The sequence below is a fragment of the Leopardus geoffroyi genome, chromosome B3, assembly GCF_018350155.1.
Source record: "Leopardus geoffroyi isolate Oge1 chromosome B3, O.geoffroyi_Oge1_pat1.0, whole genome shotgun sequence".
In the NCBI taxonomy this organism is placed as follows: domain Eukaryota; kingdom Metazoa; phylum Chordata; class Mammalia; order Carnivora; family Felidae; genus Leopardus; species Leopardus geoffroyi.
Window position 1 is genome coordinate 48,640,672 of NC_059337.1, and position 17,506 is coordinate 48,658,177.

At 32.9% G+C, this 17,506-nt stretch overlaps 1 protein-coding gene across 4 annotated transcripts in view; it reads left to right on the forward strand.

The window, feature by feature from the left end:
* Positions 1 to 17,506, forward strand: part of RFX7 (regulatory factor X7) — a 135,515-nt gene that overhangs the window by 77,537 nt on the left and 40,472 nt on the right. For 3 of the 4 annotated variants that reach the window (XM_045449653.1, XM_045449652.1, XM_045449654.1), the window contains 2 exons: positions 10,530 to 10,612; positions 12,188 to 12,310. In XM_045449653.1, the coding sequence (XP_045305609.1) occupies positions 10,530 to 10,612; positions 12,188 to 12,310 (206 nt within the window). Of the gene's footprint in view, positions 1 to 1,030; positions 1,070 to 10,529; positions 10,613 to 12,187; positions 12,311 to 17,506 lie in introns of all 4 variants that reach the window. The other variant, XM_045449655.1, reaches the window with a different exon arrangement.

Consider the following 17,506-nt stretch of genomic DNA (forward strand, 5'->3'; position numbering starts at 1 on the left):
CTATCAATTTACGTGCCCTCTGCCTGTTTGAACCCTAGGACCTACTATATGAATATTTTAGCAATATGCCCTTGTCTCAGATTTTGTTTAATCTTTGGTCATCTGGGCACTTATGTAGCCATGACACTTGCTACCATGTTACTCATTATTTCAGTTTCAGAGTTGCAGCTTCCTTCTTTATTATAAAGCCCTTAAAACACACACATACAAAAACCAGTATATTTTAAAGTACATTCATTAAAATGACCACTGTTAGATACAGTTAGATGTTTGGATGTCCTTGGCAATGTCTTTAACTTTTTTTTTTTTTTCATGATTTAATCTGTTTCTAATTTTATGTGCAGAACTTTCCTAACCTATGACACAGTATCTACTCAGAAATACCTTACTTACCCACTTGGAGTGTGAATTTTCCGGTGCTTACCTTGCAGCCCTTCAGGGCTTCTTGATGTGGGAAGTTCTCTAGGTTTGATTGTAGTTGAGGCAAGCTGAAGGGGGTTTTTTGTTCATTAGTTTGTTTTCAGATGGCCATGGATTCTTTAATTCACCCAGCAGAATTAGAAGAAAGTAAGAAATTTTGGGTTTCGCTGGAGTTTGCTTGTCAGCCTTGCTTTACTTTTTCTAAGCTGTCCCTTAGTAATTGATGTCTTTCAAATGAACTCAGGTCACATTCCTTATCTCAGAGCAGAATATTTTGAACAGAAATTTAAACCATTTTCATTTTATATCTAAATCAGTAAATTTACAAATAGAGTAAATTCTCACAATAATACAAATATAATAAAAATTACTCTTCCCATTTGATTTATATTTTCTAGGACTGAGAATAGAAAAATAATTTCATCTTACATTGTTTGTAGCAGGTAGCTCAAAATAAGATCGCATCCCATCCCCATGCCCACTATGGTTCTATCATAGCAAGTTAGGAAACTGAAAATTAAGAATTCTAAGCAACAAGGATTGAAAAATAAGAGTCCTCATACCTTGACCTTTTTCTCTGTCTTCCTTATTCAATCCTGTGGGAGGACAGCTTTCACAACTGCTCGGGCCTGAGAGAATATAGTATCAGGTATGTGATTGTTTCCATCAATTAAAAAAAGCTATAAAAAAAGCTTCTACTTTCCCCCTTTTAGTCCTTCTGTCAGTGATGCTGGTGAAGAGGACTTTTAGTTCTGTGCTCTTGAATTAGTGTCACCTGAGGGGAAGAAATTGGATTTTTTTTTTTTTATATTTTGTTTTGTTTTTTGCTTTTTTGTTCAAAAAATTAAAGGCAAATTCAAGCATGATTATCCTATCAGTGTATATATTTTCCCTCCATACATGATTAACTGAAGAAACAGTCAAGCTGGAGAATTTAGGTTTCTGGATTTTAAGCTGACTGTGCTAAATATAAATTTAAATTGAAACTTTTTAAAAAGACCTTTTTCTGATACCAGTTTGAAAAGTAAAGATTAAAGAATAATTATGGACATGATACCCTGGTTGGTCATCTTCCACCAGAACTCAGTCATTGTCAACCTAGCCAGTTCTTTGAAGGGTATTTATACATCTCAATGGAAGAATTTCTTCTTATGGAAATAAAGATGATCCTCAGATGTCATTTCACCATCAAGGATCTACCTGAAAACTTCTCAATTAAGCCTTTAATTGTTATGCTCTTTGCTCTTTTAAGCATCAGCCCTTTCCCAGTTCTATGACCTTATTAAAACAAAACATAACTCTGAATAACACCTGAGAGGGAAAAGTCTCATAACAAGAAACACATCACTATAGAGAATTGATTTCAAACCGGAGAAATTCCTTTTTTTTTTTAACATGAAATTATAGAGCAAACTTGATTCAAGATACTCCCTAAAAACAGGAGCAGATCTCTCCATTCAGACTACCTTGTAACTATATCCATGATAGTAAATACTGGGAACATATTTATTTTCCATCTGCTGAAAGGGCTTCAAGTTCTGGTAATCAGACGTTTGAAATTCTACCTGGTTCTCAGTAATCCATCCTGTATGTATTGGTAGTTTAGAGGCAGATGTCCTGAGCATATAAGCAGAAACACTAAAAATAAACTCAGTTTTTGAATTATAGAATATTTTTTCAAGTCTTTTTAATTACAGGAGACAAGTGGAACGTTACACATTTTGTTCCAAGTCCAACCTAGGAAAAGCTTTTATTTCTGACCTATTCTGCTTAAATTGATTCCTCTCTGTCTAGTACTAGCACAGTTGTTGTCAGAAGTAATTTCTAATTTCTATTTCATCTTGATGGCTTAGGAAGGAATAGTATCAACTCTCTTCTGCATTTACCCAACAGAAAGTCAGCACTGGCAGAACGTGGTCTTTAATAACTTATGGGCAAATGTGTCGCTTACATATAAAATCTAGGAGCCTTGCTCTTACAATGTACCTCCCAAGTTAGTGGAGGTCACCAAGCTAAATAATTCCTAAATTTCTTAAGATATCTTGCTTTTTGAAATAAAAGAGTATGTACTTTTTGATAGAATTTGAATAATAAACTCTTCCAGCAAAATCTTTTAAGCAATTAAATTAATTCAGAATAATATTTGTATAATAATAATAATATCTATTATAAATATATTTTATAAACTGCTTTTAATCCTCACAAAAATTTTATGAGCATTTTATACAGATTACTCAGCTTGAACAGCTTGCCTAATATCACAAAGCTAATGAGTGCAAATCTGGAATTTGGCTCTAAGCCTTCTAATTCTATATTCTACACCTTACTACTCTATCTCACTGCTTTAGATAAATTGAACTTGAAGGGTCAGTCTATCAAGCTCAAGTAGCAGCTGCTGCTTTCATTTATAACATATAATATAGGTCATATTCATATTATTTATCAATAGGAAATGTGCCTCTTAAACTCAGATTTATAAAAGCTCTATCAAAGATGCTTTATTACTATATTAATCAGCTACTGGATGATATTTTTATATGAAAAGTCTCTGTGACACAAGTTCAAGAACAATCAGTGAATCATACATTTTGCTATATTACTCTTAAAGATAAATTGTTTTTTTCTAAATTAAATTCCACCTCAGAAAAAGGTGTTTTTAAGTGCTAAAAGTAAAAATTGCATCCCTTTTTAAACTTGTGAATAGACAAGAATCCCATAGTAGATGGAGCATGAAAAATAAGGGAATTGGTGAATTATTCAATAAATTATACTGAACATTTAGCTATCCTTGTGGGAAAATTGTAATTAGAACCGTACTTTATATGAGAAAAATAAATCCTGGGGGAATTAAAGACTTAAATGTGAAAAACAAAACTTTAAAAAGAAAATGAGGGATATCTTTATGACATTGGGACAGGGAAGGATCTTAAGACACAAAAAGCACAGGTTATCAATGAAAAGATTGATATATTTGACTTCCTGGAAATTAAAAACTTCTCTGCATCAAAGACTCGAAAAACAAAATGAAAAGACAAGCTACAACTAGGAAAATGTAATAGCAGCACTTATAGCCAATGGCGGATTAGTACATGGACTATGACAAATGTCCTCATTTTTAAATGTTCTTCAACTGTGGTTCTTTCGATAAGATACTCTAACTAGCAGTGTCAGCATCACTGAACTGAATGTATTAGAAATCAGGATTCTCTGGCCCCCACTCAAGACCTACTGAATCAGAAACTCTGGAGTTTTTAACAGGCTCTCCAGGTGGTTCTGATGCATGCTAAAATTTGATAGCAATTATATTAGAGTAAACTCAAATGATAAAAAAAATATGAAAAGATCCTCAGTCTCACCTTCAATCAGAAAATGTAAGACAGTGAAATACTTTTTCATACCCATAAGAGTAGCTAACATTTAAATCTTAAGCTTTAACAGAGATACAGAAAAATTGTAGCTTTGGTGCTGAAAATATAAATTGGCACAACAGTTTTGGGGGAGCAATTTGGAAATGCCCAATAAAGTTGAGATATGCACCCTTTATGGCCAGGTATTTCTACTTTTAAGTATGTACCATAGAAAAAGCTCTTACACAAAGATACAGCAGTCACAAATAAAGGATTTTTATTGTAGCACTATTTGAAATAGTGAAACTTTATGATAACTGTCAGTAAAGAAATGAACAAATTGGTTTTTTTATCCATGTAGTTGTTGTATAATCTGTTTAAAAGTGAAAGAATTTTGGAGCAAATGTGGCAAAAAGTTAGCGTCTTTTAAATATGACTAGTGATGCATATGTACCTGCTTCCTGTACGTTGTTTGAAATACTTTATAATTTTAAATTAAAAAAAAAACTAAATGGGATATTAAAGTATTAGAAGGATTCCCATCTGGCTCTGTCTTATCTTTCAGGATTCTGCTTCAAAAGGTGATTGACTCTGGGCAAACCAGAATCTTCAATCTAGTTGAGGGGGAAGGTGTAACTAGACACTGAAAATCATTTTTTGAATAGTAAATGCAAAAAAGCAGTAAGTGCAAATTAACTGGGTATAAATTCTTGAATAATTGCTGTGGCCCAAAGTAGAGGGACAAAGGCATATATTACAGGATCATGTGTCCAAAATTATTAGAGTTGAATTTTTAACTAGTTTTTTGTTTGTTTTTGTTTTTTTTTTTTAGAAATAAAAGTTAAGTGGAAGAGAACATGAAGGCTGTATCTTCTAAAGTGGTGCTTCTCAACCTTTTTTTTTTTTTTAGCCTATATCCCATTTTGATAAATATAAATATCTTATATCCATGATTAATTTAATTTGAAATTTCACAATAAGTTAAATGCCATTTTAAAAATGATTGAGTAAAAGATTTTGTGATTACAGAAAGGAATCCTTTCCCCCTCCTCACATTTTTATCTACATATAGAAAAGGGATCTTCAGTTCTTTCAAAAGTGCTAGAAGGAAAAGTCTAACTTTCTGTATTACTCAAGATGGGCTAGTCTGTGCTGCCATAACAAAGTATGCCTGAAATACCAGTGGTATAACTGCAAAAATGTACTTTCATTCACATTATATGTACAGCACAAATCATTGGAGGTCCTTGCTCCACGTGGTCCCTTGGGAACCCACATTGAGACACTGCATCTTACAGTTTCACCAGTGAAACACATGGCTTCCAAGGTTCACAAAGGGAAGAAAAGAACAGAGTTGACACATTGATTCTTAATTATGTCAGCTGAGAAATGAAATAATCATTTCTGCTCATTTCATGGCTGCAAAGGAAGCTGAGAAGTGTAGGTGAGCAAGTGGAGTGTTGGATGAGCACTGTCTCCATCCCTTGTTCTCTTTACCACTTTACTTGCACCTCATAGAAGGAATTAGATAGCTCCATGCTACTAGTTCCTGGTGTGAATGAATATTCTTTATCAGCCAAAGCTTCAGAAGGGAAGGGGATTGAATGTAGGACTTGAATACCAAACTCCACCTTGAACCTCCAAAAGTAACTTGATTTTGTATATCTTACATTTATACCTATTTTCCCCCTCTGGATCACATGATATCAAACTGAATGCTGAATCTGATTGTTTGCTACAGGCTCTTCTGTTCAGGATGTGAAAGATCAAAGCACTAACTAGGTCATGTGCAAAATTAAGTTTAAAGTGGTTTCCTGGAAGGTTTTTGACATCTAAATCAAACTTTAGTTCAAAGATTTCCTTTTGTATATCTTCATACAAAGATTGAAATGTGTGAGAGAGGTCCTCATAAGCTTTCAGAACCTTCAATCACAATAGTAGGAAATTATCACCATGGTTCATTCAACCAACTAGATAATATTTGAGGTAAACTTGAAATCATTTTCAATAATTTTGCTTTGAGACTTAACTTCTTCAATTAAAGAAAATGAAAACTTTAAAGCCTATGGAATAAGGATGTTGATGTTTGTTATTTGAAGTTTAAAGTCAAGTATTCAGATATATCTGTCAAATATGTCAAGCTCTTGAAAATTGTAATTTTTTTATTGCCCTAAAATACACAGCACAAAAAATTTACATGTAGTGATACTTAGTTTTTAAGTTTGAGAGAGGAGAGAGAGAGAGAGAGAGAGTGCTCGTGCATGTGCAGGAGGGGCAGAGAGAGACACAGAGAGAATCCCAAGTAGGCTCTGTGCTATCAGCATGGAGTCTGACGTGGGGCTCGACCCCATGAACCATGAGATCATGACCTGAGCTGAAATCAAGAGTCGGACACTTAACCAACTGAGCCACTCAGGTGCTCCTGTGATACTTACTTAGTATATTCACAATATTGCATAACCACCACCTCTATCTAGTTCCAAAACATTTTCATCACCCCAAAAGGAAACCCATGAAGCAATCAGTTCTCATACTCCCCCGGTTGCCACTAATCTTTCTCTGTGGAATTGCGTATTCTAGATATTTCATAGAGGTACAATCATATGTGGCCTTTTGTGTCTGGCTTCTTTCACTTAGCATAATGTGTTCAGGGTTCATCCATGTTGCAGCGTGTATCAGTACTTCATTCTTTTTCAGGCTAAATTTTAAAATTACAGCTTTTAAAAGTTTCGGCAGTTGGTCTTTTTTCTAATGTTCTAAAAATGGAGCAACTTTGTTCTTCATTTCATAAATCCAGCCAAATGTACTTCTTTTTGACAACCAACAAATCTCAACGTGGGACAGAAAAACATGTTTCTTGACATTTAAATCTTCACAAAGCATAGCAAATAATCTGATGTTTAACATATTTGCAACATATTTTTGCCTTGATTATCAAGCAAGGCTAAGTCTTCTACACCACTAGTCATTGTTTTGGAAGCCAATGATTATCTTTAAGTGACACATTATCTCTGAAGCCAAAAATTTTCATGGTGAACTCAGCCTTGCTAGACCTGAATGCCATCACTACACACTTGAGTCATTTGTTCCCGTTTGCTTCACAGAATTTTGATATCAGGTTTAGCAAATTCTCCATATTTTTTCTTCTATGTGTTGAGTCCCACATAATAGATGAAATAGGAATCAGTAGTTAACTTTTCATTGTTTTAAAGGCAAAAAAAAACAAAATAGGACAGTGAGGTTGATCTTTTTCAAAAATATTTTTCTGACTTCTGTCTTTAAATCCCTTCTTTGGCACTTTCTCCTAATTTGGATTATCTTCTGAATTCCTTCTGGAATTTCTCCTCTTTTCTGGAATTTCTTCTCTTTTTTCCTCTAGTATATGTTAAATTTGCAAATTATAGAATCCAAGGTTTCTCAAGCTCTATGAAGCTTTTTTATTCTTAGTCATCAAAAATGATATTTTTTTTCCTTTTCTTATTGAGGTATAATTAATGTGACATGATATTAGATTCAGGTGTACAATATAATGAGTCCTCATTTGTATATATTGCAAAATAAGTAAGCCCAGTTGACACACAGTAAGTCCATTTGACATTCATCACCATACGTAGCTACAAAAAAATATTTTTTGGTAAGAACTTTCAAGATCCACTCACTAAGCTATGTTCAAATATGTGATACAGTAGTATTTTTTAAAGATTTTATTTATAAGTAATCTCTACACCCAGTGTGGGGCTTGAACTCACAACCTGATATCAGGAGTCACACACTCTACTGACTGAGCCAGCCAGGCACCCCTATAATACATTAGTATTAACTTTTGTCACCATTCTGCGCATTGCATCCCCATGACTTTGTCATTTTATGACTCGAAGTGTGTTCCTTTTGACTCCCTTTACCCATTTTGCCCATGCCCTGCCACCTGCCTCAGGCTATTACCAATCTATCTCTATCCATGAGCTTGGGGTTTTTTTGGTTTTATTTGTTTGTTGTTCAGATTTCACATATAAATGAGATCATATGTTATATACCTTTTTCTGTCTGACTTATTTCACTTAGTATAATGCCTTCAAGGTCCATCCATGTTATCATAAACTTATGGCAAGATTTCATTATTTTTTATGGCTGAATAGTATTCTGTTTTATACACACACATATACTGCATTTTCTTTATCCAAAAATGATGATTTGTACTACATTTTCTCAGGCTTTGCATATAATAAGGTTTTTTGGTAACATAACCTACGTTGGATTTAATATGATAAGGATTGTTGAGATTAACTGGGTGATGTTAATAATACTCAACAGAAAGTATTTTAGGAACTATTTTTAAGTTTATTTATTTTGAGAGAGAGGGAAAGACAGAATTCCAAACAGGTTCCATGCTGTCAGTGCAAAGCCTGATGCAGGGCTCAAACTCACTAACCATGAGAGATCATGACCTGAGCCAAAATCAAGATGCTCAACTGGGTGAACCAGCAAGGTGCCCCTAGTTTTGTACGTTTTTAGTAATGACAAATCTTTGTAAGTTCCTTAAGGATAAGGACTGTTGCATTGTTCATATGTGTATGAACATAGGTTCATACATAGGTTCACTGTAAGTTTGTAATTACTGTAAATCATTTGTGAAACATGGCAGAAAATAAAATTGATGAATGAGTAAATGAATCCTCCTTTATTGTTAAAAGACAGACAACTGAAGACTTAGACTAATGTAGGGGCAGAGAAAATAAAGAGACTTGGAAGAATGTGTGGGAAAGACTTAAGAGGACTAAATAAAGGATTAAAGTGGAGAGCATGACAAGGAATAAAATTAAGCATGCTCCAAAACTGAATTCTGGGGATCTGGAGAAAAGAAAGTGTTAAGTAACAGTTGGGAAGAAAATGTCTATTTGTGTTTTGGTTTTTCCTTTGTTGAGAGGAGAGTTATACATGGTATTGTTGATAAATATATTAGGTATTAGAGTGAGAGCTAATTGCAAAAATTCCCATAAAACAGTAGAATGAAAAATATGTAGATTTTTGTGGATGAATTCTAGGATTAAACTGTTTTATAGATAAATCCTGGTGAGACTAAGAAAAAGCTAAGTTATATCATTTTAAACTTTTTTAAAATTGGATATGTGTTTAAGCTGTGCTTTATTAGGTAAGAATAAATTCTGTTACCAGGAGTACCAATTATTTGTCCACATTTTCAATTGCAATGGACTTCTTTTAGGCTACCAAAATTTCACTGTATTATTTTTGTAACAGAGTTTGTGGCACATTTAAAGCTACTTTTGGCAAACTGAGCTGCGAAAGAAAGTTCTACAGTCCTCTGTATAGCAGAAATTATTTTAAAGGGTAGGTTTAGAGACAAAATGATGTAGTTGCAGAATAGCTACAGCTTATCTTACAGGTAGGTTCTCCAAATAGCAGCCATGGTTGCAGCTCTGTGAATAATTAAATCTGCATTGTGTGGAAAGGTTTGTTGGTAGTACTTCAGTATTTTTAAACTTCATTTCTGCCCCTGTATGAGAGTATCATCATCAGTCACATGTTGTAGGTTTTTGAGAATTAGAAAAGGATCATAGAAGTCCTGTCATCCGTCTCACAGTTGTAAGGAAAATTTGCCGGAGCACTGAAGCTGCATAGCCAGTTAAATGGTTAAGTTAAGACTAACGAATGAATATTCTTTTGACTTCTAGTCTAGACCTTTCCTCTAATACTATTTTGTCTAAGCATTGATTTTATTTATACCTAGAATGTAAGAATTAATAGGAAATTACCATTTTCTTTTAGTAACTTTTTATGTGAGATATATTTATCAAACAACTTATCTATTATTTTACTGATAAGAAAAAAGCCTTTATTTTTTCTTTGGCAGGTGACTCATCTAGTTTAAATTTAAACAGTCAATATGTTTTTAATTGTTACTATTTTTATTGAAGTATAGTTGACTCACAATGTTGCATTTGTTTCAGGCGTACAGCATAGTGATTTGACAAGTCTATATGTTACACTATGCTCACAAGTGTAGTTACCATCTGTCATAATACAATACTATTAAAATGCCACTGACTATATTCCCTATGCTATACCTTTCATCCCTGTGGCTTATTAATTCCATAACTGGAAGCCTGTACTTCCAGTCCCCTTCACCCGTTTTGCTCATCCCCCTACCTCCTCCCTTTTAGCAGCCACCAGTTTGTTCTCGGTATTTATGGGTCTGTTTCTGCTCATTTTTGCTTGTTTTATTTTTTAGATTCCACATATGAGTGAAATCACATGGTATTTATCTTTCTCTGACTTATTTCACTTAGCTTAATACCTTCTAGTTCCATCCATGTTGTCACAAATGGCAAGATCTCATTCTTTTTTATAGCTGAGTAATATTCGTGTGTGTGTGTGTGTGTGTATACACACACACACACACACACACACACACACACCCCTCATCTTTTTTGTCCATTCATCTATCACTGGACACTTAGGTTGCTTCTGTATCTTGGCTATTATAGATAATGCTGCAGTAACCATAGGTGTTCATCCTTTTGAATTTATGGTTTCATTTTCTTTGGGTAAATATCCAGTAGTGGAATTACTTACTAGATCATATGGTATTTCTACTTTTAAGTTTTTAAGAAACATCTATATTGTTTTCCACAATGGCTGTACCAATTTACATTCCTACCAGTAGTACACAGGTATTAGTAAATTTTGTTGAGGGATAAACGAGTGTTTTTAAAATGATATTTCTTTTTAATCTTTTGTAACCAGAAAGAAGTTGAGAATTTTACAGACCTGGAGAAACTCTACCTCTACCTTCAGCTGCCTTCTGGTCTCAGCAATGGAGAGAAAAGGTATATCTCTTGTTTTTTTTGCCTTAATTATAGTGTTTGTAGGACATCTCTAAGAACTGTGTGGGGAGTGTGTGTTGTGGTTGTTATTGTTGTGTGCTATTTCTAAAACCATCAGGAAACAGAATGGCAAAACAGGAGATCTTTTTTTTTTAGTCTTTGATCATATTTGGGTAAGTGTTTACCTATAGTTTTTTCTGATTCATTTGTGTACCCGAGTAAATGCTATGAAATACAATTTGGGTTTTATTTTTTAAACAGATCAGTGTATTTATGCAGTGTGAGGGATTGTGAAAATTGAACAGAAAAGCAGAAAATAAACAGTTAAGTATTGTAAAGAATGATGTTGCAGGAGTTTTTTGTAGTTACTGCCAGGTAAACAGAGCAGAGTATAAAAGAAAAAAAAGTGAAATTACATATATGGAACATGAATTTATTTTAAACAGAAGATATTTTAAGTGTGTTTTGGGATATTATTGTATTTTCATTATTAAAAATATTTAATAGGGGCACCTGGATAGCTCAGTCAGTTAAGCATCTGACTCTTGGGTCTTGATCTCAGGTCCTGCATTAAGCCTGCATTAAAAAAAAAAAAAAATTAATAGTTTCATCCAGAAAATAGAGAAGTTGTTGGTTCATGCATTCTATTCTTAGGTTTATTTACCCTTTTAAGTATTTCTCAAAGTGCATTTCTTTCATGTAAGTTGTACTTAAATTTCTATTACTTTAAAATTGTGTATAAAAAGAAATGGCATGAAAATTCTGTTGCTTTTACCTCTTCTCCCTCAAACCAAATTTCATAACCATTTTAATCATCTTTTTTGTCCTAGAAACTTCTTTAGTATCTTCTTTGGAATTAAATAATTATTATAGGTAGCTGGGATGAATGTCAGAATCAATAGAGGAACTTCCCTCATGCTATCTTGGGTGTCCCTTTTATGGATTTAGTTTATAAATGATGCTGCCCTACAGTAAAAACTGAGGATGTTTAATGGAAGTAATGGCCTGGGGAGGGGGCCAGTTAGAGAAGGACTGTAGAGGGAGATTTGTCCTCTCTGGATCTCTCTGGTATGAATTGCATTCTGGAGCATAGAGTGCTTAATAAGATTTCAGAGTAGTTATTTGAAAATGCCAAGCAAATAGAAAATAATTGTTTCCATAACTTATTTTAAAAGTTTGATGATTTGGTAAGTTAGGTAAATGTATAGGCAAGTAAGTGAGCAAATATCCACTTAATCTGTGTAATTTTCACAGAAACAAATACTTTATGTTGTCAGCGCTCCATCACCTATGCCACTCTAGAGGCCATGCATGGGAAGGGATGGTACAGGGATGGAACAGCAATAACTTCAGTCAGTCACTAGCTGTAGAAAATGGCTCACAACCACAGGTGGACAATTTGTATGTAGATAATGGGGCATTTACTATATGCCCTGAATTTGGTTTGGTCATTTGTATTTACACGTATTTACAACTGTATTTACATGCAATTCTTTAGTGGAGCTTATAGGCTGTCTCAAAAATTATCAACGAATTGCTGTCTGGTTCAGCTAAAACATGTCTTTGTTTTATGGTTAGTGATCAGAATGCCGTGTCATCTAGTCGGGCACAGCAAATGCATGCCTTTTCTTGGATTCGGAATACCCTAGAAGAACATCCTGAGACTTCATTGCCCAAACAGGAAGTCTATGATGAGTACAAGTAAGTATCATGTGTACACATTAGGCATGCTGATGTGTTAAAGAGCTTAAGCGCTATACTTGGGTACAGTGATTTGTTTTATTCTTGGTGAATATCACTCTGGTATGTGGGATTTTAACTTAGATACTTCTAAGATTCTTCCTATCTCTAAGCTTCTCTAGTAGCATATATCATAAAGGACAGGATTATTGAATAAAAGGATTCTTTTAGAGTTCTTCTGGATGATAGAAGGGATGTTGGAGGGTAGCATGATAATGGTAAAAGATTGCTAAATAAGAGCGTCTCTGTAGAGTTCTTAAGGATGACAGGAAGGGTCTGCCTAGGTCTAGGACAGTGGAAGGCAATAAATAAGTCAATGTATAAGAGAAAATTAAAACATGTTTTTTATTAAAACTTTTTAAGGGCCTTTTTCATGTGTTCAAAACTTACCTAATGTTTCTATGTACCAATCAAAAAAAAAAAAAAAGATAAGTTTCTGGAATATTGTGAATTACTTATTCATGAATGAGGGAGTTCAGTGACTTGTACATATTAGATGCTCGAATAATGTCGATTGTACAGATAATTTATTTAAATACAGGAAACAAAAGTATAGACTAATGGACCTTTCTGGTTAAAAAAATTTAATAGTTGCCAAGTCTAGTTTTGTTTAACATTTTTTATAATTGATACTGAAAATGGAATTTATTCTGGCAGAGTAAATAAAAACAACATTCTCTGGGTATTTAAATGTCAAACCACCAACGATTCATGTGTTGTACTTCTACAGTTTGAAAGAAAAGTGTCAAATGCTGTTGTTAACCAGTGTAAAATGATGCAAAGGGACTACACTACCGCACTTACTATACTTTCTAGAAAGGAAACTTATCTTCATTCAAAATTCTGATTCCTTAACCTTAAGGAACATAGAGCCAGAGAAAGTCTGGAGAAAAATGTCTGAAATAATCAAGGGAACAAAGTTAAACTGAAGAGCTTTAGATTTTTTCTCTTTAAGAAAAGCTTAGATTTTTTTCTTTTTAAGAAAAGCTAAGAGTACATGTGACCCAAGTCTGTAAAGTTCATTCTCTTAACTTATAACAACCTGTCAAATACCTGCTATGTGCCAGAACCTGTATTAAGTTCTGAGGATATAATGAATAAGATATAGTCCCTTCCACTGGTGAAAATTCTGTTATGTATTTATAGTAAGTGTTAGTTTTTCACTAAATCCAGATAATTATAACAAATAACCCTATAAAACTATAAGGAAGCAAATATTAACTTATTAAAAAGTTGTTAATACCAGCAAATGTGATATGCTGAAGAAATTCTGAACTGAGGATCAACGGAATAGATCTGTCATTAAATTTGTGACCTGGAAAGGTGTTTTCACCACTCTTTTTGTCAGATGTGTTATCTATAAAATGAGGCAATTGAAAGAGTATGAGGTCTCTTATAGCTCTAAAATTCTAGAAGTTGTCTGAAGTGGGGAATGTTGAGGGACTAGTTCTCCAAAGATGTCTTCCTAGTTTCCCAAAAGGCAAGTTGAACCAATTAATGTATGACATTTTCATAATGAATTAATAAGAGAACTTGAGACTTCATATATTTTTTGAAATGATATCTTTCCACTGTACAACCCTTTCCACCGTTGTTAGAGACAGCACCCTAACTTTGTGGAAGTATGACTCTGGCCCATTAAGTATTCCTTATGTTCCTAATGGTTTCCTGCCTTTGGCAAAGAACAGTTATATTTTCTATTAAATTATTTTCTGAGGTTCCCACAAACCCTCAATTGTTTTCATTATGAAAAGTTACAGGTTAAAAAAGTTAACAGGTTTTGCCTAAACAAAAGAGAAATAAGACATTCCATCATTTTGTGGGAGCAGTGGGCACTTCAATTTTGAACAATTAATTTGCAGTTATAATAGAGAGCAGCAAAAATAAAAGGAAGGACCTCAGAGAGTTGAAAAAAGAAGTAGTAATAGGTAAGAGAAATTTCTAATAATAATGTGACTAGTTCTGTTCATGGAATGTGAAAGAATTGTGCTAATGATTATGCCTCTCTTTATAATTAGTATGTAGTACTATACCTAAGTCTGGGTATTTTAGTTCAAAAATCATTTTGCTAAGAATATATTTTATTTACTGTTGTGTTCCCCACAGTATTTCCACACAGTAGATACTAATTTAATATTAAGAGCGATTAGAATGGACTCTGTTCCCTAACATTGATGATAAAGTTTCAGAGTTATAAAAGACTTCGTTAAGTGTTTTAGTACAGTCCTGTCCTCACTGTGTAGATGAAAACATGGAAACCTAGAGAAGTTAGGTGACTCTCCCAGTGTCACAAAACTAGTTAGGAGACATATAGGGCTAGAACTCCGATTCCATGAGTGTTTCATAATGGGTGAAAAGGCAAACTTGTTAAATTTGAGTGATATACTGTGTGGGTAGAGAAGGTTGGTCAAGTAGTTAGAAATAAAGTTGGCTAGGACTTTCACTTAGTGTGAATAAATAAGTTGCTCAAAATATGAATTAGTACACATGCATACAAATAATACAGTAACATGTATTAGCACAACATGGGCTAAGAAGAAAGTATGTTTCTGTGTCAACAGTATCACAGCATATGGGAGCTCCAAATTATTCTCTCATATGATTGTGCCTTGCCTAAAAGCATAAGTTGCCATATGGGTTTAAGTAACTTGAGAGAGATGCAAAATGTAGGACTACAGACAGGCAAGAAGTATATCAAAGTATTAGGAAATAGCTTACTAAAGAAAGCAAAATGTAGTATAACTACATTTTTTTTTTAAGTACAAGAGTTTTAAATCACAGAAGAGATAATACTCTTCTCAGTAAACACTTTTAAAGAAATTTTGTCCTTTCCTAATGTCCTTTTTAGACTAGTCATCTTCCTGTTTGGAGTACATTGATGAGGTTTCCTACATAAAAACTTAACATAGAATAACCAGACTTAAATTGATTCTATTTTAAATATTCACTGAAAATATATTATGAATGTGAAATATACTTTTATCTTAAGCTATTCCATTGCATATAGACCCTTGTAGAATTCATTGCAGTGATGTTCAGATGTAATTTTTGTGAAATTAATCCCTTTATTGTCATTAAAATCAAAATCCCTTTGAGAGAAAAAATGGAAATAAAATCTAAGACAGCATTGAATGACTTCTTTTAACTGTATTTTCATGTAACATTAAGAAACTAATAGAACCAGAAAGCTTTAAGGGGCTTTCACCATGCAAAGACAGTTTAATTTACAACTGATTGTGAATTTTTGTATTTGTTGAAACTTTTGAATTCTGATAATCTCATGTGTTTATGAAAATGATCATTCATGTGTTTATTTTTATATTATTTTTGAATTACAAAAGTAATATATATTTGTCATTACAGTTTTGGGAAAGAGTTATAAATGTATATTAAAAAAATAATCTAGTACCAATAAACCTCACTACATAAAAATAACCACCTTGGTTTATTTCCTTTTTTTTTTTTTTTTTCTAATGCATTCTTTTTGTGTATATGTTCTTGTTTTGTTTAACCAAATTTGGCCCCATTGTTTACACAATTACTGAAGGGGAAACAGTGACAACACTGCAGTGAATATTCTTGATGATATAATTTAGTGTAGATTATCAGAATTGGGATTGCTGGTTTATGGACCTTTATATATTAAGGATATTTACTAATAAAATGCAAATATCTTTTCAAGATTGCTGTTTATTATTTAATTTTAGTTCATTTTTTTGTAAGTAGCCTGAGATAGCTACTTCCTTTGCAGCTTGTAGCATTGTTTTTATGCTTAGAAAGAACTTCCATGTATTTTTCCTAGACTTTTTTTAAAGGTATTTCTTATTTCACTTTTCATATATGATCCTTTAGTCCATCTGGTATTTACTTTGGTAAATGCCATTAGATAAAGCACTGGTTTTAATTTTTTTTCTAAATGTTCAATTACTGCTGCCTTATTTATTGAATAATTTTTCTTAACACAGTAATCTGTAATATAACTTACAGGGCTTTATCTTACTAAAACCCTTTGGACTCAGTTTTCTTCCTTTATATTTTCTGTTCTTATTCCAGTACCATACCATTTTTAATATTTTAGCTATTGACTGTCTAAGAAACTGGTAGGACCAGACTCTCCTTACTATCTCTGTTTTTAAAAATTTTCATTGGTTTTATTTTCAGACCAATTAATATATTTCATATAAAGTTTGGAATCACTTTTCTAACTTTAAAAAAAGGAAACCTCAAAGGAATTTTGATTCAAAATGCATTAAGTGTGAAATTTCATATTAGAAAAATTAACTTCAGAGCCAGAAATATATTTCTTAATTTACATCTTTCTTATGTCCTTCAGTGAAGTTTCAGTTTTTTCCCTTCAATTAAGTCCACTTGTTTTTCTTATTAAGTTTATTCCTTGGTAATTTTTATTGTGTTATATATATTAAAAGTATTTTTTTTCTATTGCTTTACTATTGATTTGTTTAGGTTTATAGGCTATCTATAGACTTTTGTTATATTTATGTTGTACATTTTATATTTACTGAACTTCATTTAATTCTAATTTTTCAGTTGTCACTTTTGACTCTTGAGTATAGTTTATTCTGTATATCCTTCTCATTCTCTTTATTTTATTACATTTAATAGATTTTCTTTCTGATTTTAAATAATGATAGGCATCATTTCCTCTTACAGTTCTTTGATGTTAAGAATGTATCATTTATAGTTGACTTTCTTTGTTGCTTTATGAGAAGTGGATATTGAAATTTACCAAATGCTTTTTGGGCATTTATTGAGATTACTATGAACAAAGTACTTTTTTCTTTGACCTGTTGATGTGCCATATAAAGGTATTACCTAATACAAACTCTCCTTTTAGCCCTAGACTTAACGTTCTCTTCAGATCAAGATGTGTAATCTTTTAGTCTATTGTTGATTTCTGTTTTCAGGTATATTATTTAGGATCTTTGCATCTATATGAGTGAATATTTTGGTCTGTAATTTTCTTTTTTTGTGCTATCTTTGTCAGGTTTTGATATCAGGGTTAGGCCAGCTTCGTAAATGAATTGGAACTCTTTCCCTTAATTTCTGTGCTCTGGAACAGTTTATATAGCATGGGAGTTATTTGTTCTTGAAAATTTTACAGAACTCAACTATAGAACCATCTAGGCCTGGAGCCTT